The following is a 22,970-nucleotide window of genomic DNA, read 5'->3' as shown; positions in this document are numbered from 1 at the left end:
TCCTACAGCCAGGCGCGGACGGCAATTCAAACTCACCCTTATGCTGAAATCACCGTTGTGGTTTAGACATCCCTTTATGGTTCAAGAGGTGCTACGTTGTCTGTAGCTATGGTTAGGCGTCTGTGGCGTAAAATCCAACGAGTACTCTCCCCCTGCCCATGTGGATACTTTTTCAGTCTTTGATCTTGTGGCAAGGGATGCACACCTCGGATATTGATTGGCTATGTCCTTCAACTTGAACACCTTAAGCCAACCCACCTAGCCAGGTACGTGGAGCCCTCATGGGAGAATTGTTAGATAACTTGAACTATGAGTCAGTACTAGCTAAACATAAAAATAACATTAATGAATCTTGTTATTTTAATCTATCTATAAAGACACTTTCGCTTCTGGAATAAATCAAGCAAAACATTTTAGGGCCTTGATGGCCATTGAAGTTCTGGATTGACAACAGAGGTCACGTTAATTTATTCATACAATTGGATGTTAATATTGAAATGTAGGTTCACACTTCACCATGCCATCCTATATGAGCAGATTTGCTTAGACCAGATTTTCACCTTTACCTTATTGATTATTTTTTAATCTAAGATGTTGAAATACTTGGTTGATTTGGATTATAGGAAATTTAGGATACAGGTTGGTTCGTTCCAAGGAGAAACTTACGCTAAGATTTTTTTTCATTTCTATCAAACAGGTGATCAATTGAAATGGACCCAATCGACCTTAACCCATCTCAACACCAATGAAACAGATAACCTACAAAATTTGAGCGGGTAATCAGAATGAAACAGAACTGAGTTTAGCAAGAATTTCTTATCATGATCCCAATCCACTAGATAGAGAAAATAATTAAAAAGGGTGTTTTCTTGCTATGAAATTGCTTCATAATTGAATTACTAAGATTTAAACATTTACTTGGGTGAACTTAATCTTCCAGTATAGCAACAATACAACTTTTGGCCATTTCTTTCTTCATGTCGAAGAAATCAGACGACCCTGCAATACGTTTCTTTATAAGCAAAATAGCTTCACCAATTAAAGCCAGTGGGGTAATTAGATTGGGAGAGAACCGAGGATTTAGTAAGATCCAACAACGACAATTAAAACATTTTGCTTGAAAACAAACATGCTTGTGCCGGCCAGGTCACGGCCGTATCCCAACCATCAAGATGGAAACATCCCTAAACCAAAGCTAAAGATAGATGAGACTCTCTCTCTCTCTCTCTCTCTCTCTCTCTCTCTCTCTCTCTCTCACACACACACACACACACACACACGATGAGATTTCCACACACAGCAGCCATCTATTCAGATACTCAGTAATAATTTGGTCTCAGACCATAAACCAGATCCCAATGCACTTAGATCCTTAATGCTTTGAATCAAGACTGCTCAAATTAGCCATTTATCTAATCAAATCTTAAAAGGTACTTCCAACCAAAACCAAAGAGGATATCAAACACAAATTAACATTCTTGGAAGAAACGAAAAAATGCAAGGTATTTTAGGCTTTGTTTGGAAACTGGCGTCTGGGATGGGCGTTAATGCATTTGGTAGATACACGGTCAAATGGATGATTCAATGGTGGTATCGTGCCACCATAACTGGTACACGTGATTTACATAGATCTAAGTTTCAAATGCAAAATCTAACCTTTGGATCATGTTAAAAATGTTTTATTTACCATTTTCATGTGTTAAAGTTGACTAAAACATGATATTTTATACCATTTGGACCACTTTAATTTGCATGAATTGTGAGCCATTGATTTTTCAGTCTAAAAAACTAAGATGCATTAGACATGATAAAACCTTCTAACATACTAAATAAACCATGTTTAACACATCTGTCCAGTTAAATCTATTATTTGGTGGCTAGATCCATACAACCACTGTATGGTATCATGGTACAGAACCACCTTATATTATCTAGTCAAATTACCTTGGTAGTGGGTGTTTGAAAAATGGTAGCTGGAATGGGAATTTATGCATTTGGGAGTGGAAGTGACTGTCTACCCTTTATATTTGCATTAAAGAGTAGGCTTCATAGCTACTAAATCCAAAGATGTCACTTTTCCAAATGCAGAAACCACCCCCACATCCAGTTTCCAAACAGAGCCTTAGTGATCAACCACAGTTATATCCCCAAAAGAAATTACAAAATGACAATAGTTTCATGTATTAACTGTCATCAACGTGAACATTATTAATAATTTTATAAACGGATAAACTCTTGTATCCAGAACAGGCGAGAACACAAATCCAATTTCCACCTATTGAAGGGAAAACCCATTGCTCAAGAAACTATCGTTCATCCTATGTATTTCATTACGCTCTTGACAATATTATCAAATGCAGATAAAGCAAATGCAAGCAAATAATACTTATGTCCAAAACATAAAAAACCAAATATTATCTTACGCCATCTCTACCAAAAAATTTGTTCCCAAAAATATCACTGTTTATAACAACGGCTGGAAAATAAAACCAAAAAATAAAAGAACCTCATAACTCCCTTTCCTCAAGCTCCAACAACTTCTGTTTCTCCTTCCGCCATTGTCTCATCAGCAACCCTATCAACCTTCACACCAACATCTTCAGAGTAGTCACCATGAACCTGAAAAAGAACCGTAGTCAGGTTATAGACTTTTAGCATACATAAATGTAATAGGGGAAGTCAAAGATGTAGAAAACTAGGTTTTGGACATGCCTCCATTAGCTTGCCAAGATCAAATTTGGGGGCCTTCAAGATCTTCACTTTCCGGATGAACACATTTTGCAAAGGATAGATATTTGATGTGTTCTTCTCAATCTCCTTGCCGATCATTTCAGGAATAAACTTCTGCACCAATTCTTTCAGGTCACATGAGGTTGCCTGGTTTACCATAATCTCCCTCATCTTGCGGCGGATCTGACAAGAAAATATATAACGGAAAAGAAAGTTTTACTAAAGATAATTCAAGTGACCAAAGCTTGGATTTGCTGGCATTTGAAGCCAACTGCTCACAAGTTACATATAATGTTGAATCAGATAGCAGTAACATTGCAGCAACCAGTAAAACTGCCTTCAAGCTCCTGAGCATATTGTTTTGATGGTTCCAGAGACACCTTTCTACATTTTTACAGATGTAAACGATTGAAGAAATCCTTTCTAAACTTTTCAGATGTAAAAAATTGATAGAAATTTAGCTTGCACATGGACTCCGTAAAAGGTTTCAGTGATTTAAAAAAGCTCCCGGATATAAAATCGGGTCCTAATTCCTTTTCTACAGTACAACCCAATCCGCTCCAGGCTGTGATCACACGGCATTGCAGCAAGGGTGTGAAAACCCGCCAATTTAAGGGCTTCATGAAGACCATGTTTTTTTGGGAACCACGTTTCCAACATAGAAGTTTCAGCACGTGCATAAGATTAGAAAACCCACAAAACATAAAAAACATATATATGACAGTCTCTAACCTGTCGGATCTGGCTTGATTGTGCATAGCACGTTCGCTTGACCTGATTAGGGCGCCTCTTGGTGAACCCAATGCAAAACATTCTCAACATGTAGTTGTCTGTGGTCTTCACATCTACATGGGCCTCAATCAATGTTTGCCACTTGCGAACCAAGGACCTCAACTTGTCGGTGGTGAAATTCATTCCCTGAAAGACAAAATGTTTATAAAACATTTGATCTTTTGCATCACAACAGCTTTAAGGGCATAAGTTTTACAAAGCTTCTTTACCCAGAAGTTAGTAAGAACATTCCTTCCTTGAACATCCTCAGCCCGCAAGCGGATCTTTCTGTAAGACTGGTCTTCATCAGCTTGAAGGTCAGCCAAGTTGACCTCAAAAACTCTATGTTTAAGACCTTCAGAAGCAATCTGCATTAAGGGAAAAATAAAAACATTCAAGTAAAAAGATATAGGTCAACTGACAGAAAAGAAAAAAGAAAAAAGCAAGAAAGAGGCAACTGCTAAGCATGACCAAAAAATAATCCAACAAGAACAGTAGCTTGCAATAGGCACCAAAGGAACTCGCAAATAGACAATTCTCAAAGTAAACAATTTCAAACCTAGAGCACCACATGCTTACCAAAAAAACAAAACAAAGCAACACATTTTTGTGTTTATCCTAAACATTAATCCTATTGTGTTGAACAGACAGATATAATGTAACACACAAGTTGAAACAAGTTGAGAACACTAATACTGTGAACATGAGTTTTTCCCTCCAAAGAACCTTAGTTTAACATGCACAAACAATTACTGAGAAACTAACACTTGAAAGTGCAAGCACACACAAACACATGCATGCACAGCACATACTCATGCACTAACGCTCACACCCTTCTTTAGTTATCAAAAATGCTAGGCTGCACCTAGGTGTCTTTAGGCTATATGTGCAACCAATACTGAATTTACTCACCACCAACTTTCCATTAAAATTAGACTTTATACTCAAGGTCAAGTGAGAACTAACCATTCATTAAAAAATTAATTATCTTTAAAAACTGCAAATATTATCACTATAATAATAATGTTCTTGTAAAATTCGACAGATTTAGCATTTTTTTTCATTTGTCTCATTGGTATTACAATCTGAACTAAAAAAGGAATAAAATGAAAACCAAAATGTTATAGTCAATGTAAAGTGAAAACTAATCATTCATTAAAAAAATAATTATCTTTAAAATTTGTAAATATTATGACTATAATAATAACGTTCTTGTAAATTTAGACAGATTTATCATTGTTTTTCCTTTCATTTTTCTCATTGGGTGTTGCAATCCGAACTGGAGAAGGAATAAAATAAAAACCAAAATGTGGATGTCAAATTTTAATAAAAATGCTAAGGAAAAGACCTTGCAGAAAAATAATTAACAAATAAATTTTGTTCCCTTCATTTATGCATCATCTCACATATCACAAGCAAACATGTGATGAGTTTGGCAAGCTAAGCTCAGTGTCTATGTAGTTAGGCGTGTACCTAGTGGACTGACTAAGTGTCTAGTCCTCGCCACCTAATCTGCAGACTAGGTTCCTGGTGACTAGTTGGAGCCTAGGCTGACAGACTTATCCCTTTTGCTTTACCATCACAGAGTAAACACACACTTTTTTTTCAGGTATACATGTATATAGAATCTATTGAATCCATACAATTATATATTATTGTTTAGTTCCATGTTTTTCTTCACGTTCTTTTTGGTCCCCTAGTTCCTCCTGGGCCCTGACTAGGGTCTTTAGAGGTCTTCCACCTAAGGGCTGGCTACCTCTTTTGACTACACAACTCAATACAACAGCTGTAAATAACCTAACCTTAATTACCATGACATATCCTACTAATATGAATACCGTAAAAAAAGGAAAAAATTACGTCTGTCTGAACTGTTCTTCAGCTAGCTAAACAACCAAGTAATGACAGGTTTAAATCCCACCAGGGGCTATCTCGCAGTATAATATCAACAGAAAAATACGACCATTTAAATGTAAAAATAAGTCAATTTAAATCTAAGGGATTAATAAACAACATCTGCACTTCTCATAATCAGACCCTGTACCAGTAAAATTTTCCAGCAAAACAACTCCATTTAATGAACAGAGTCTTCTTGAATCTAGATCCCAGGCACCAAATATCTAAGCTGAGATCAGATGTAAGTTTAAGGCCTTTCGGAACAGAAACAACAACCCATTGATACGATTATTAAGCACAAACAAAGTAATTTCATTTCCACTAAGAAAAAAGGGTCCATTTGAATCTACAGTTTCAGAAAATAAGGATTCAACATATAGGGTCTTCCGGATCCGAAATAGCATCATACTATCATAGTTGCTAGAGAAAAACGAGTTCACTCCACTCAACTAACAAGGTCTACTTCAATTCAGCACTTGAAACAAGAAATGCAAGTCGCCCAGTGAAGAACAAAGACCGGAGATATACGAAAGAGAGAAGCAATCGTACCTTGGTGCCCTGGGTCCTGGTTACTAGGGTTTTGCCGACGGTGCGGACGTTGAAGATCGATGGCGCTTTCACATCGTACCAATCCTTCTTGGAGAAGGGATCGACCCTGCGGAAGATACAACAAGAGATGGAGAGCTGAGAGATTCAAGCAATGGAAAAACGACGCGAGGAGACGGTGAGATTTCTAGGATTTTAGTTTCACTTACGCCTTCTTCTTCCCTCCCTTCTTCCCCTTCGAGATCCTCTTGTTCTTCCTGAAAATACAGATAGGAGATCGTTAGAGACGCAGAGAGAGAGAGAGAGAGAGAGAGAGAGAGAGACCCGACGGCCATTGCTGAAACTCCGGGCGAAGGGAAGAAACACAAAAGAGGCGAACACCAACAAGAATGTGAGGAGGGTTTATAGAGAGAAACCCTAAAGCACAATTTATGTAGACCCCCGGGGAGGATTGGAACTCCTATAATGCCCCTCGATTCTGACAGCATCCGAACTCTTTCAGATGGGGCATGAGAACGGATCCTGACATATGATGGGATCCATCCTATATTTCGATCCTAACCATACGAACAGTGGCTACGATTAGTCCACATTCTCACCTAGATGTGAACTGACTGTAGCCGTCCAGATGCATCTCGGATCAAGATAGATTTTTTGACATCATATGTAAGAGGATAGAATCCTTTTGGATGGTGTATCCGAATCCCTGTCTCTCTCAAAACAAATATGGTTGGAGGATTGGAGCCATCGGATCTGAAACAGAAATTGGATAAACAAATGTGTTCAGATCCGAGGTAAAAACGGGTTTGATTTGACCCGTTGAAACTTTTCCACTTGAAAACCACAGGCTGCCGTTTGGAAGTGGCAAAATTGTTCTTGGAAATTTTGAATATTCATATCATATGAAAAGCATGGGAAGTACAGGTATGAAAATTTGCAATACCATTGAACATTTTTTTGAGAAAGAAGATTTTCACACATACAGAGCCAGTAAACTTCTACTGAAAAACAAAAAATTTTCATATGCCAAGTTTTCTCTTGTATGAAATAGTATGAGGAATGATGCAAACATGCTAAATGGGGTTTTGGGGCTTTTTTGTTTTATTTTTAAATTCTAACCGTACAAAGTGATCAACATTCTTGGTTTTACAGTGATTTATTCTTGGAGCGCTCAATTCTAACACATGGGTGGCTTTTTAAAAGGTTCCAAAAATCTCCATAAAACTTCATTTTTCCATAAAAAACGCATGATCTGAGTGTTGATTCCTAGTAAATTGACAATTCCAAACACATCTATGGGATCGGAATCGCAAAAAAAATGCATTTTAGCATGTTTCATTTCACATATTTAATTTAGCATGTTTGCAGCGCTCACGTGAGAATATCTTTTTTACTTGTGAATAGTATGATAAGATTTATTTTCACTTCTCCTATAGAATTTTTCCAAATTTCCCCACTTCCAAACATGGCTGAAAGGTTTTACTTGTTTTGTTGGATCCAGTGCCACAGGGCCTCACAACGTATCCAGATTTGAAACTCCAATGTGAGACCCGAGCCACATCCGGAGGCAAAACTGAACCCCACCTTCAAAATTCAGATTCAGTGTGGGTCAAACAACCGATATCTGACCCGTTCTAAGCTTGAGCATTGCATGGGCTAGCACGTTCTTTAGTACCATTTATCGTGTGTAGGGCTGGAAAAAGAGACGAGCCACTCAAGGTTCAGCTCGCGCTTGGCTCGTAAAAAGCTGGTTTGAGCTGACATGCCGCAAGCTGAACATGAACAACAGGTGTTCAGCTCAACTCAGCTCGTACAGATAATCATGCAATTGAAGATAATTTGAGGTGGGTGCAACTTTGGTTATTGATTCACAAGCTTTTTGAGATTCAGTTCAAGTCAATTCCCTTGACTCCAGTCAACTAACCCTTCAGGTTCGAGCTTAGTTGTTGAGTCTATATATGGCTCAGTCGATCCCATACCATTCTTGACATGGTTCTCTTTTTTTATACCAAACTTCCTAAATTTTGTGATCTTATCAATAATATCACCAACATATTGTGTTGTGATCAAACTAAGCTTAAACCATAGTGACAAACGAACAAAAGAACATTTAAATGGGGAAATTGAAATTTTTCACATTTGTTGCAACTCTACTGTCAAAATATCAGCAAAATAAATATAAAAAATAAAAATTAGGTGTAAAGTGATATAGAAGACAAAAATATGCACACATAAATATCATTTTTATGATTTTAACCCAAGAAACTGGAAACAAAAACATGAACGTCATGATAAATTTACAAAATTAAAATTGGTGACAAAATATGCAGCTATTCTTTCAATATTTGACACAGTTCTTAGCAATGCATGATCCAATTCACATGCAATAAAGCATACTTATTATGTAGCTAGGTTTATATTAAATTAGCGCAATGGAAGGGGCCTTGGCCAGACAGGTGGTCAGGGTTCCATTCCCATGAAAGTCAGACCCTGGTATCAATGAGGGCAAGGGATAAGCCCATGCTCAGCTGAAGTACTTGGTAACTCCCCAGAGCCAAAGGGTGTGCAACGAGTTTACACAGTTGCGACAGCGACCGTAAGTACGGCAGGCTTAGCCAGCGTGATCAGGTCTCTGATCCTGAGGGTAGTTTCCCATCCTTCATGAAAGAAAATGCTGTGACCAAATTGGCGTTCCATTAGATAGATTAAAACACAACCTTTTCTCTCTCTTGATTATCACAAAATTAAGAAAATACACGAATCAAGTGTACGCATCATCCCTTGGGGAAAAAATATTCTAGTCCCAATGGAAACTACAATTATTTTTTAGATCCAACAGCTGATTCATACTTCAAATATCTTAAAAAGAAACCACCAACCTAATTTCTCATAAAATCATTAAAATGGAAAGCTGAAGGCTAAAAAGAAAGAGAAGGCAGAAGAAAAATGGAATCAGGATAAGAGTTTCATATTTTTTAGCATGGATGAAACAAGAGGTAGCTTTGTGGGTGCCCTCTGTTTGTGGTCCTTCACCAAGGCCTGTGCAGCAAGAGATTGCATCTCCAAACCCTCTTTTTCTTCCCTGCTCTTTCCCTTTGCCAGCAGACTGATGGAATGACTACACTGTAGAACATGAACAAGAATTGGTCAATAGAGCATACAAGCATGTCACAAATCATCGAACGCTGCATGAACGGAAGGAGCCAAATACAAATTATTCAGTATTGTACATATCAAAGTCCTGAAACTATGACCTGAAATGGAACACAATAGGCCAGCTAATTTGGGTCATAGATTTTATGTAAGGCCAGAAAACCAATACATAGAACACCAAACTACACTGCAACAGTACTGCACAACTCATTCTTGTGAAATATGTGGGTGGTGCTTACAGATATGGCAGGATTTGGACAGATTTGAAAAATTAGGTTCAATGTGCTGCAGCCCAAAATGTCACATGGGTGCGGGTGCGGCTGAATTTCAAAATTTTTGGACACGGGGACACGGATATATATATATATATTAAAAAATATATATCTACACAGTCTGGTAAAGACTGCTCAGCACAGTTAAAAAAAATATATCTACAGTCTCGTAAAGATTATGCTCTGCAGAGTCTTTCTCTCTAAAGACAGAAGTATATCAAAAAATATATAAAAGATATATTCTTTGTAGTTTTTATACATTTTTTGTCCTAAAAATGGACAAAAATAGACTCGGTCAACATTGATCGAGTCCAAAACAAAGACGGACTCGGCCTCGACTCGTTGACCGAGTCCGACTCGGCATTGACCGAGTCTGGGCCGTGTCCGAAGCCGCACCCATGTCGGGCCGTGTCGACTCGGGTGTGGCACCTCCTTAGCCGAGTCCGTGTGACATACCCAAGTCTATCGAAAAATTGATCAGACATAAATGGGATATGAATTAGTCTGAGAAACCACAAACCATGTGAACTTGGAGCTGGTCAACCCTGTATAGGATATAGTCTGCCAGCCTGGACTTGGACGATAACTGAACTAGCGATCTAAGACCTAATTCCAGAGGTAAGTCCTAAGGTGGTGATTGAAATGCTCAGATCTTAAACCTGAGGTTCGATCTGAGATCTGGCATTTGTTAAGCCTCAGACCTTGGTGTGGGGCCCACACCACATCAATGTGCTCCACACCACCTCAGACCATCGGATCTGAGATCCGAGGCTCACAAACGCCTCCTAAATGTTTTGAAAACAGAACAGAGTGAAAACGTAGTGACTAGGACTAAGGAACACCCAAACTTTGACAAGTTCATTTGTGTCCCAATTGCATCCGTTGCAAGCCTTACTGAAGACCCTTTTGTATACTTCAAATTTTCAATCCACAGCAAGTTAGATCCAGCTGAACCAAAAACTTCTAAGTTCTAGTCTGAAGTAAATATGAAGAAATGATAGAACTACTTTTATCTATCCTTTCCTGTCATACCAAAGAGATAAAAAAAGGGTTCAAAATGATTAAAGGAAGAATCTCATTGATGAAATTATCAAAAACTACGTCACTGATGAAGATAATATAAGTCTATGCCCATCTCATTATATGTCAATTAAATGTTAAAACAAGTGACTTTAAAGTGAGGGTTTGTTCACGTATTATAGTCATAGCATGTGAATTGATTTTGAAGTGAGGGTTTGTTCACATACTATCCATAGCATGTGACAATTAAGGCATTCTAAAAGAAGACAAAAGAACAAAAAAAGACAAAGGAGAAGTAATAGGAAAGCAAGATTAACAGAATGAAATGCGATCTTACCAAGCAAATTCCAAAAAGAGATCTGGTATTTTTTCCTCCACTCAAGTCTATGGTTGAGGCATAATACTTCTTAGCAGTGATCAGATTTTCCAGACCACCAAGTGTATGAAGTACCTACAAAAGAAGAAATGAGATTTCTGGAAATGAAAACTAAAAATGTTAGTAGAGCTAAATAGAAGAATGGCATATAACGTTAACTTATGAACTATGTCTCTTATCATTGGTTCATTATTAATATTTTGGTGAAGCAATTTTTTGTTTATTCCTATGCATCTTCTGCCACAAGCAGGGAAAATAGAGAAATAGCAACATGGACCACTAATAAAAAGCATCCAAGGCTCCAACCCATCTTAACCGAAACAATCCAAGTCAACAAAAACACATTTAATACTTGCGGAAAACAGCATCAATACTACTATGATGAGGAATCTTCCATCATCCACTCTGAGTCGCAGTCATGAATATCTAGGTTAGTCCCTTTGGAATCTTAATTTCATACACGTGTAGTGTTTCAGTGGCTACTAAGGATTAGAATTTGTGAATTATGCTTTGCAGATAGAGATGCAAGTAGTATCTGCAATCATCCGTATGACAGGAATATTATGCTAAGCATTATACTTGGCAGGCTTAGTTTGTTAATGAAAATTCTGTGAGAATAGATACAAAAAACGGTGGGGTGCGTGGGATTGAATAATGCAGTTCTCAAATTCTCATCAATATTAGTTACAAGAACCAAAAAGAAAGATGGAACCTTAGAGTCCCCAAACATTTTTTTTTCCTTTTGAAAAAAAACAGATTCTGAGCTTTGTCAGCCTTAGGTGGGCATTTCCAGAAAGATATAGGCTGGCTCCATGCAACTCCCAAGACATTGTGATTGAAAATGTACCTTTTGCAAGGCAATAATATGCTCAACAACCATTGTGGTGAGAATAACAAAGATTCAGTGTTTTAGTTTTCACACACAAAATTCTGTGCGAGGGAGATTTAAACTTTTTGACACAAAGTGAACTTTACCACAAAAAAAAACACCACATAGTGGCAGATGAAGAATACATACACCCTACACACAATCCATTCCAGAACATGCGTCACTATGTACATATAAAAATCAAGCTATCAAAACCTTGGATGTCTCGTGTCCACCCTCTCCCATGATCCCATTGCTTACGAGTTTTATTCATGGATTCAGGAGCTAGAGAATGACATTAGGAACATTAGAAATTTTGTTGTAAAACCACCAGAGGGCACTAACTATTTATAATAAGCATTATGATCTAAAGTTGTTGAAGGCTGTTGAGACTCGTTTTGCATCCGTCATTGTTATGTTTAAAAGAATTAAGGAAGTGAAGAATACACTATTTCAAATGGTCATTGATAATGATTGGGTTTTCTATCATTCTGATAATGTTGCAAAAGCCCACTATCAAGAGATGCATTGTTGATGACATGTGGTGGGACAATGTCATTTATTTTCTTGAGTTCACTGAGCCCATTTGGTAGATGTTGTTGATCGAGATGTACTTATGTTGCATAGGGTCTACGAGATGTGGGACATCATGATTGAGGGAGTGGAAACTGCAATTTTTAGGCATGAAAAGAAAAATCTTGCCCTTGAAGACTCAACTTTTTATGATCATGTATACAAAATATTGATAGCACGATGGGACAATAGTAACACCCCTCTGCAGTGCATGGCTCATTCATTGAATTCAAAGTACTATAGAAAAAAGTGACTAAGTGAAGGTGTTGGTCGATTTCCACCACATAAGGATTTAGAGTTAGGAAGAAATAGGGTTTTATATTTTAATAGGATTTTTCGAGATGCAGAAAAAAATATGAATGTGCATAGTGAGCTTTTGAAGTTTTCTATGGAAAAATTTGATGGTTTGGAGGGGTTGATAGATAAAGATGATGATTATCATCTTACATGTTGGGTCACATATGGATATGACTACCCTTTACTGCATCATCTTGCTTTCAAGTCACTAGCAGTGTCTGCTACATCTTATTGTTGTGAAAGAAATTGGAGCACATATGCATAAATTCATAACATCAAAATAAACAAGCCTACTAGCAAGCGCAAAAAAGATTTGGTGTTCGTGCATTCTAACCTCTGATTGCTTTCACGAAGCAAAGAAGAATATAGGTATCCAAATTATAAATTTTTGTGTTTACTTCTTTTAGTTTGTATATCAAGTTGTATGCTTTTATTGCATATCTAATACATAATGATTTAATTTCTTTGCAGGCAAAGGAGCACAAAGTTTTGGGATGTTAATGCTGAAGATTTTGAAAAGAAGGAGATCATGAATTTGAAACTCTAAACATGGAATTAAATGATCTTGTTCTTCTATCATCCATAGATATGGGTGATGATGATGAAGAAACATACGAGCCATGACTTTTTTGTTATGAACTTTTTGGAATTTTGGACTTTTTTGTAAGCTTATTATTTGTTAACTTGATAGTTGATACTATGTTTATGAATGATTTTCTATATTTCTGTTTGCTAAGTGTTAATTGTTAGGTATTACTATTATCTGAAATTGTTATTTGCTTGTTATAACTTGTTTCTTCAATTGTTAATTTGTTAGTTGTAAGAATAAAAGTTGTTGTTAGCTTGTTACTAGTTTAGTTGTTAAATACATGTTGAATTTATATGAAATTATATATATAGTTGTGTCCCCATACCCACATTTTTTGGAATTGTTGTGTCATACCCTCAGTACCCACACTCATACCCAGGTGAGAGAAGAGGACATCCCTTTTTCAGAATGGGTAGGGTCCTTCACTCCCCAATTTATTCGATATGGGACAATTCCTACACAAGAAAAAACACAAAGCATGGTTTGAGACTTTGAGATGCTTAATAGTGATACCCCTTTGCTTAAACAACCCTCCCCATCTCTCTCTCACATTCCAAAATAATTTCTCTCCATCTCAAAGTAAAACTTTATATTTTTAATTTTTAATTTTTAATTTTTAATTTTTAATTTTTAATTTTTAATTTTAAATTTTTAATTTTTAATTTTTAATTTTTAATTTACCAAAAAAAATTCAAGAAAAACTCAAGTTTTGAAAATCTTCCAAGATATTCCATTGCCAAGAATATCCCGAGAATGAGATTTGTGACTATGATCACCACCACCACCCCATCATTATCACCATTTACCACTATCATCACCACCACCACTACTCATACGTGCCTCTTTTTTCATTTTAGTTTAAATAATTTGGTAATCCAAACATTCACACGATTAAAAATGAAGGCAACATTCTTCTTTATAAAATGTGATTTAATTTATGCATGTACACAATAAATAAAAACAGACCAAAACAAGGCCCTAGTCTGAAGAATCTGCATACAATTCATTAAACTTGGTTATCAGTTCAAGGGTACAAGTAAAGAACTACTTGCCTCTGCATAAGCCAAGTGATATAAAGGAGCAGTGGGCTGGCACAATATCAGCTCTTCATAACAGAATGCTGCTTGCTTGTACCTGTGTCAAAGTTACAAGACATATGAAGGCATCCTCATTGGAATAAAGCCTTCCGAGGGCTTTTCTTTTATAATTCATTTAATGTGAGAATGGAAAAGGTATAGTTCAACATAATATCACACATTTGTAATGAAACATATATTTCTGCAAGCTCCCTCCAAGCATCATGATCTGCCATAAATCTGAAAAGTAAAGACACCTAAAAATCAATTAAAATTTCCCATAAACCATGAAGAGGTGCTGCTTGAACTATCAATTACATTTCTACGCTGGTAGTCAGAAAAGCATACACACATTTCAAGGTACTTGTTGAGACACTCAACAGCTACAGGAATGTTTCCTTGGGCCTTTGCCATTGCAACCTTTCTTTTGTGGATTACCTGAAAGAAGATAACAACAATCATAATGGACATAAGCTGAGAAACCAGCATCAGATGAAGAGACGGAAAAAGGAGAACTTAGCACTTATTCAAAGAGGACTTCTGAACCTCACCTGGTCAAGTGGATTATCCTCCAGAAGGCGTGAGTAAGCTTCTTCTGCATCCGACCAAGAACCTTTTGCTTCAAACAACATAGCCTCCAACCTCCCTGAACATTCAAAACACGAAAGATAAATCACTACAAATTCATACTCAAAACAGTAGGCACAGAGAAGATGTGCATATGTACACATACGCATGCAAGGCACTTAAACGATATACAACAGGCATAACAGAGCTGATCTGAATCAGTGGCAATATGGAAATGTCCATCAAATTAACTTACCAACTCTGTTACTGCCAGGAAATTTCTTTGAGAGAGCCTTGATGCAATCCTGCAGAAAAAAACCAATTAAACATAAAGAGTGTATTTTTAGAGGTCATATTTAAGTAGTCCTGGAACTTGTCTCCAACAAAAGTTTGAAGAACAAGGAAAGAGATAATTGAACATTGATAACAATGTATATGTAATGCCATTTGATCTTTAGAGAGAGAAATTAAGGCACAAAGAACATCTTTGCCAAAACTCTGACCCAAATCAGTGTGTGAAAATCAATTATAACATATATGTACTGCCAGTGATCCTCCCATGTACATTTGTTGTTCTGCACATTGTATTTTTACTTAATAAATTAAAGAGTGCTGCTATGCACCACCGACAATAATAACAATGAGCTGGAACACACTCTTACCAAAAAGACTCAATGATACATTATAGACAAACGAACTTGTGCAAAATACAAAAATAAAAACCTGCAATGTGAGATATATCATTAGAAACAAATTTATAGAAGAAAAATACTTGAGAGGATATCATAGCATACCTCACATTTTATTAGATTGACTATCCAATACAAAGGAGTCAAAAACTTAAAATACAATTTGTTCTCATTGATACATAGGTAAGCTGCATCAAAAACTTCCATACTCAACGCTTCAAGAGGTGAATCTGAAATGTAACAGATTACACACAAAAACAAAAAAGGGACTTTGACAGGTAAAACAATCTTGAGAAAGTCCAGCTCATTTAAAATATCTAGTCAGCATCCACATTTTACTAGACATGATTGCTTAGCTTAGATTATTAAAGAGGTGCACCGGTAACCCACCTGTGTTAAAACACCCAACTCTTGGAGAGATCTTTTTTCCATTTACATCAATCAACATAGGATTTAACTGAAGAGCCCTCAGTTAAGATGCTGGAACTCTAACCATTTAGTGTCAAATCAAACCCCGGAATGGAGAATAAACTCAATGCCATGAAATCATGGGTAGTTAAGACTAAGAAAGGATTCCTTTTCACAGGAAAAGGACAATGAATACAGTCTACAATAGAAAGACTACAGAGCTAGATAACCATAAATAGTAAAACATTAAATTTTTGGTGAAATAACTTCTTAACACCGTGTTAAGGAACAATACTAGTTTGCTGGGAGAAGCACAGTGTGCTCCCAATCTTAAAATATTCATTCATATGGCCCATTTACTTTGGAGAGTGCAGCAATTTGAAAAATATAAACCCCTATACTGTTATCTTAGTGATGTGAGAATAGATTGTGAATATACAATGTTTCTTAGAAGGCATTTGATTGACACTCAGGCTGAGTCCAGCTGTTCAATATTCATTTAAGTGCCTAAGGGAAAAAGGATTGATTGGCAATGGAAAGCTGACAAGAGGTGCTTCTGGAGCTATGTGAAAGGGAACCAACACTTCCAAGAGTATGCTGAGTCAGTGGACCACTAGTTGCTTCAATAAAATACCTGGATCGACCTCTATTTATACTAGTGCCTTGAAATAAAGGAATCTTTTACTCCAGCTGCAAAATCATAATCTTATAACTAGAGGTGCTAGATGACATGCCATATTTGGTTTAGCAGGTCCTGAAGCTTCATAGAGAATGCTGGGGTAAGTCGTACTGCATTAGTTGGCACCAGTGTTGTTAAAAACGCGCCTCAAGGCGCAAAAAGCGCGCCTCGCCTCAAGGCGAGGGCCTTTGTGCCTTGAGGCGCAGTTAAAAAGCGTAAACCCATGTAGGCGTACGCCTCTTGCGCCTTGAGGCGTACGCCTTGAGGCGAGGCGCGCCTCAGCTTGAGGCGCACACGCCTTATTTTGTTGGTCAAATCCCTCATTTGACCAACAATAACATCTCACCCCCAACCCTAATAAGGGTCGGAAGCCCTAATTTCCCTAATCTCCTCTCTCGCAGCCCCTCTCTCCCTCTCGTCTCTCGCAGCCCCTCTCTCCCTGTCGTCTCTCGCAGCCCCACTCTCTCTCGTTGCAGTCCCTCTCTCTCCCTCTCGTCTCTTGCAGTCCCTCTCTCTCATCTCTCACTCTCTCTCGCTTCCCCGCCTCCTCCTTCTCGCCGGAAGTAGCTGCGACGCCGGCAACCCTTGCCAGACACCAGGTAACCCCGACCCCCTTCATTCATCCTTGGCTGTTACTACAACCTTTCTTTTGGATAGTGCTGATCAACAGCATAGACAAAAAAAGAACAAGCTTAAATGTTTAAAAGTTGGAAATGTAGTGTGAATGATTACTGATGCAAAAACACTGATTTGGTCCTCTTGATGCTTGCAACTATGTATGGACCAAGCGATTCACGTGCATGGATAGACTGAGTATTTGAGCCAGCTGCGCGGATGGTTTTTCAACCCAAAAATTGTTATGTCCAATTGCCATTCACATGTAGATTTTTCGGTTGGCTTACTGAGATATTTCAGTGATTTAACTGCCAAGCCAAATTCCAGATATTGAGGTTTTGCTACGAGCAGTATCACGGTGCTGTAGACCATTAAACAGAAAAAGAAACTATTGAGTTACTCTTTAAGAAAGTGCACTGCAGCCATACATGCATCCGAAAAAGATTGTTTCCAACCTCTTTCAATTGTGCCTAACCTTTTTTATGAAATGGAGGTTTTGGAGTTTGATTCAGGTGGAAGTGAATCCATGATCAATCTGGACCATGTTTTCGTATAAAAAAATAAAAACAAAGATAGAAAAAGATGCTTGATAACAACGTAATCAAGGTCATGGTCCAGTTTCTTCAACCATACAGATAAATAAGTTTGTTTTTGGCAATATAGTGGATCTAGTAAGAACCCTTATAATAGGCATACTTTTGATTTGATGTTTGCTTAAATATTGCTAGAATGCAAGTCCAGTGTTAATTACAAACTCTATACTTCTGATTTTATTTTGTGTTGGTTGTTGCTTCATCAATAAAGCATTTCTTATTTATTTATAATTTTAAATAATTTTTATAGTTTTTTTAAGTTAAATTTTTTTTTGAGGCTTACGCTTTGCGCCTCGAGGCTTACGCCTCGCCTCAGATTTTGGTGGAGCGCCTCGCTACACCTCAACGCTTTTCACAACACTGGTTGGCACCAATACATAAAACAGGCATCCTAAACCATCATATATATGACCGGTTTACACGTTGACTATTTATTCTTTCTCAACCAACCATTCCCTAATAAATGAGAATATATCTTTTTATTTCTGCTGACACAATCGACCAATCACATGAAAACAAGATTTTATACATGTCAAGTTTATCCAGAGATGAGTCCAGACAGGCTAATTGGAATAGGGAAATTTTGCTACATAGCTCTTCTGCATGGTTGATAATGATAAACAAACAAATCAATGACATTTTTTTTAGAGAGAAAGGAAAGAAAAAGGAGAAAAAAATGACATGGTAAAATATTAGGTTTTTGAAATGTGAAAACTTACAGTGCATTTGTGAAATATGTATTATGTGGTTACTTGTTAGTGAAATTTCTGAAATGATTTTCCCATAAACCCAGCCACCAACATTCACCAAAATCATTTTAGGCAACTCTATATAGATGCCTAGCCCATCCTTAATGAGTCTTAAATTGACAGGCTGAGATCTTAGACTATTATTCAGATGGAACAATAGATGAAACTTCACAAGGTCAAGACAACAATACCCCATGTGCATGTCTTTCACAATCATATCAAACTCAATATTACAGCCTTAAGAACAATTAGGAATGCATAAAATTGAGCTGGAACTTGTTGTGGCATGTGTATAGCCATTAGCCATAATTAAAAGTTCGTCATATTATACCTCCATCAATCAAGATTCAGGACCAGTAAAACAGTATTCTCATTGAACATTATTTGCTATACCATAATCCTCACTTCATTTTTTTTATTCCTTCCGCCAAGAGGCATATGTTATTGACTGTCCACTTGTCCAGGCTTGCTTTACAACAGCTGAATCAGTCAAACCCATAAGGTCAAGCTATTTGTTAATACCCTGCAGTACTCACAGTAAGAGAAGCTGTTTAATTCTGGTATTACCTGTCTGACTCATTACTTTACATAAAAAAGGTACATACTAGCATGATTAACAAAAAGATGGATTGAGATGCTAATTGGAGAGCACAACTTCTCTAAGACATCATATAAAAATAAATTTTCTACGCCTTTTCTCTATGTATTTCTTTAATTGGAAAAAGCAATTCAGGCATTCAAATAAGTAGATAAACTACAATCTACAGCAACAAACTGGTGTAATTCACAACATTCACATGACAGCATAAAACTAAGGAAATAAGTTAAGATTTTTCAGAATGAAAGATTATGGACAAAACCTTTGCAATGTCAAGGCTCTGGAAATCCATAGCTGCAATGGCCACCTGCTCATAAAGAGCCCATTCTGCAATAAAAAGGAGACACAGAGTAAAGACAGTGTCATCCCAGTGAATATTGACAATATGGTAAAAGAAAGCACTAAGCTTTTTTGACTTTAAGTGGAACCAAAGAGAAACCAAAAGAGAGAGTTTTCTCCTGTGAAAATAATAAACAAGTACCAGAAATAAATACTCAGTAAAATCACCAATATTGACAATGCCGATAACTGTATGTTGGCATATTAAGTAAGCAACAAGAGGGCTGCAAAATGATCTTAAGCCCCACTCATCTTTAGGAATTCCTTCAAATTTGGGAATCCATGGGTTTTTAAGATTTTCCATCCCATGTTTCCCGAAGCAACATGCCATTTCACTCCTTTTATTTATACCACAAGCATGATTGCCATAATATATACCCCCTTGACCACTTCAAGACAGATCGATCTTAAGAAGATCACTGCCCACTCTCCACTAGCCCATATGAATCTGGTGACTATTGGTGTGTCTAGTCAGGTGGCGGCTGTTAGGTCACAATGATTGACAAACATTTAGATTCTGAGATATGTCAGGCTAATAAATTATCCTAGTATGCTAGAATAAGGACAACCATGCCAACAAAGGAGAGGGAATCAACAGCAGTTGACGTGCTCAATGTGAGGCTAAACAGAGACGAATGGTGATAGGTGATGAGGAGAGATGCAAGATACAGGGGGATACACAGCCAATGGCGCAGTAACATTAAAGTAGCTAAATGGTAGCGATAACAACAGGGTTCCCTCCTTCCTTAGCGCCTTACATCAGGCTGTTTGCAAGCCTTCTCAGGGAACACAATGGCGCAATCCATACTAACCCAAATACTGCTTCAGGTGTGCATGAGTCAGACTTCAATTGTCATACAACATCCCGCGAGATTCACTTGTAATATTGGTCCACTTGTGGGAAGTGGACGAAGATGATGTTTTTTAGTACCTCTTTGTAGAAGGAAATTGTCCAACTAAGCCTCCTGATGTCGAACCCAAACAGTAAAGAAATCCATTGAAGAGGACAGCTTCCTTATTCCCTCTTAAGATTTTGACATAACTAGGAATATGGAAATCATGGTATCATTCTGGCAACTGGGTTTCCCTCTGCAAATGAGAACGAGGAGGCTGAGGGCAACAAGTTTGAAAGGCTTGGCTTGCAAAAGGACTTGAATCAACAACCGCGGCTCAAAGATGCACTTTACTGAAAATGAATGACTAAAACTAATAGGATAAGCACTAAAGATTGTTCTCTCTTCCCACCAATCAACAAATGAAAGAGAAAACTGTCTACTAAAGAAGGCTTCTACTTCAGTCACCATGAAGGAAATTAATTTTTTGTTCTTTTGGTAATTCTCCTCGAACTCAATAAGAGATCTGAAAAACCAGACAACAGACACCAAAATCCGAGTTTAACCACTCAGATCGTAACAACGCCTCTACTCAAAAAGAAAACCCAACACACCAGTTCAAAGGATCCATAAAAAAATCATGTTTAAGATGCACAAAACGAAAATCACGATCACCCAATTCAAATAACACACTAGAATCCCATCAAACTTCTGCAAAATCAGGAATTTCCCAAAGGGATGCACAAATCCATCTCCCAGAACCCAAAATTCGGGCCCGCCGTCAAACAAAACCATGAAAAAACCCATCAAAGGCAGAAGATCAGGACAAACCGTCTGCGCCGAGTTTCGATCGACTCTTAGGGTCGTTCAAAATGGGTAGTCCGTGCTTGAGGACCTTCTCCGAACGCCTGACCTTGAGCTTCCTCGCCAGAGTCAGGTACTCCCACGCGCCCCCTCCCCCATTGTCCACCTGGTTCTCGAGTCTATTGAGCTCTGCTTCCTCCGCTACACCCACCATCACCCCAAGAGAGAGAGAGAGAGAGAGAGAGAGAGAGTCAAGAAGAAGAGGGAAAATGGAAGACCCTCTCTTCTCCCGTCGCTGGCTGGGCCGGTTGGGTTGGGGATGAACGAGAGGGGAGTTCGGTTGGTAGCTATGTTTGTAAAAAAAATATCGCCGATATTTTCGAAAAATATTGTTATTTTGTTATGATATTTTTAAAAAATAAATGCCAAAATTGTGATAGTTTCCAAATATTATTTTTTTTTATTTTTTTTATGTTTTGTCACGATATTAACACAACGCAAATAACTATTTATCACGTTTGGAGCACGTAAGGCTGGGTGGGCCCATTCTGTGTGTTAAGGAAAGTGGGTTGTTTTCGCAGCCCCAACCCAACCGGCCCATCTTTAAAATATTTTATAGATCAGAATGTTGGATCGGACAAGAGTTATGTAATCAAACTTTTTCAGATCCAATCTGGGTTTTGGATCAAAAAAATCTCATGGATCTATAACCCCTTCAAGACCAAATCTGATGTGTTTATAGTTTTTACATGTAAAATGCTTGTTTCTAACTATTTTTACCATATCCAGTGCGCCAATCAGATTTGAACCTAGCTAGATTCAACATTTTTCTAATCAGATATTCGAATGTGGATCCTGATTCTGTTGGTCATACGTAACCAAGGATGGCCATCTTTCATGCATGGGTTCATGCATTGAGAAAAGGGGTGAGCCCACTCTTTCTACAACGTGTTCAATAATTGGGTTTATCCAAATGAAACACATTTGAACATTCTTTATTTCGACAAACTTAACATGAGGCTCTAACTTTTAGAGAGAAAATTGTTAGATGAGCATAAGAAGATAGATTTAAAACTGAAGATCTCACATAAGAAGATAGATTTAAAACTGAAGTGAGAAACCCTCCTTGAAGAAGGCCTGTTACAATGTGTGAGAAACCACCAGCACTCTCTCCTTTATTAAAACAGAAGATCTCACATAAGACAATCGCTCTAAAACAGAAGTAAGAAACCCTCCTTGAAGAAAGCCCGTTACAATCATACTGCATAGCTTCATCTGTGCACATCGCGTACCCCTCATCCTCACAGTAGTATCAGAGCCCTGGTTCGTGGTGTGCGCACTTTTGTCCTCAAATCGTTGTTTGGAGTCACCAATGGTCACTCAGAGTTTCCTATCATCGATCGCCCCAACTCACAGAAAATCGAAACAAGAAAACAACTTAATTGGTCAGTATTTATTTTTTATTCCTGTTTCGAGCATATCGCCTGATAATAAGCCTCCCTCTTGCAGATTTTTTTTTACAAGCAGAGGAATTTTTTTTTCACCTGATTGGTGGCTGCCATTTTACAGCAGCAAAGGGAAACATCTCTCTCATCAGGTAGCCCCTTATAGGTCGCTGAATTTCGGTGAACTTTTTTTCTCTTCTCCCTTACAGCAAAATATATATAATAATAATAAAAGTATTTTTCTTTTCTGACTGTTCAGATAAGAGGTGGGGTCAGGGGCATCGATCCCTTGCCGAAGTCCGGCTGACTCTGCCTCCATTTAAAACAAAAAAAATACAGTAAAAAAAGGGGGAGAGGGGAACAGAAAAGGGAGGAGGCAAAACATTTGTTCACCGGGATCAGACATTTATTTATTTTTAATATATAATAAATAAATAAAAGGAGAAAACATCGAGAGGAGGGTGTAAACTCAACGTTGTGCTCA

The 22,970-nt window shown here is 37.6% G+C and overlaps 2 protein-coding genes across 2 annotated transcripts; both read right to left on the bottom strand.

Annotated features, from left to right (window-relative positions):
* Positions 1-2,294: 2,294 nt before the first annotated feature.
* Positions 2,295-6,337, bottom strand: LOC149831678 (small ribosomal subunit protein eS1-like). Its single transcript, XM_090014063.1, has 7 exons — positions 6,268-6,337; positions 6,153-6,200; positions 5,947-6,052; positions 3,732-3,869; positions 3,463-3,648; positions 2,713-2,913; positions 2,295-2,619 (listed from the first exon to the last, which is right to left on the bottom strand). Exons 1-7 carry the CDS (start codon positions 6,276-6,278, stop codon positions 2,524-2,526), a joined length of 786 nt encoding a protein of 261 aa, XP_089870189.1. The 5' UTR covers positions 6,279-6,337; the 3' UTR covers positions 2,295-2,523.
* Positions 6,338-8,649: 2,312 nt separating this feature from the next.
* On the bottom strand, positions 8,650-21,360 carry LOC149831677 (uncharacterized). The gene is made up of 9 exons (XM_090014062.1): positions 21,069-21,360; positions 19,328-19,392; positions 14,991-15,039; positions 14,719-14,813; positions 14,520-14,605; positions 14,348-14,407; positions 14,144-14,225; positions 10,726-10,839; positions 8,650-9,066 (listed from the first exon to the last, which is right to left on the bottom strand). The coding sequence occupies exons 1-9, from the start codon at positions 21,253-21,255 to the stop codon at positions 8,896-8,898; spliced, it is 909 nt and encodes a 302-aa protein (XP_089870188.1). The 5' UTR covers positions 21,256-21,360; the 3' UTR covers positions 8,650-8,895.
* Positions 21,361-22,970: the final 1,610 nt, after the last annotated feature.

This window comes from Nuphar pumila, chromosome 7 (assembly GCF_984573655.1).
Source record: "Nuphar pumila chromosome 7, dmNupPumi1.hap1.1, whole genome shotgun sequence".
Classification (NCBI taxonomy): domain Eukaryota; kingdom Viridiplantae; phylum Streptophyta; class Magnoliopsida; order Nymphaeales; family Nymphaeaceae; genus Nuphar; species Nuphar pumila.
The sequence above is the reverse complement of the archived record's forward strand: the minus strand, read 5'-3'. Positions and strand labels throughout refer to the sequence as shown.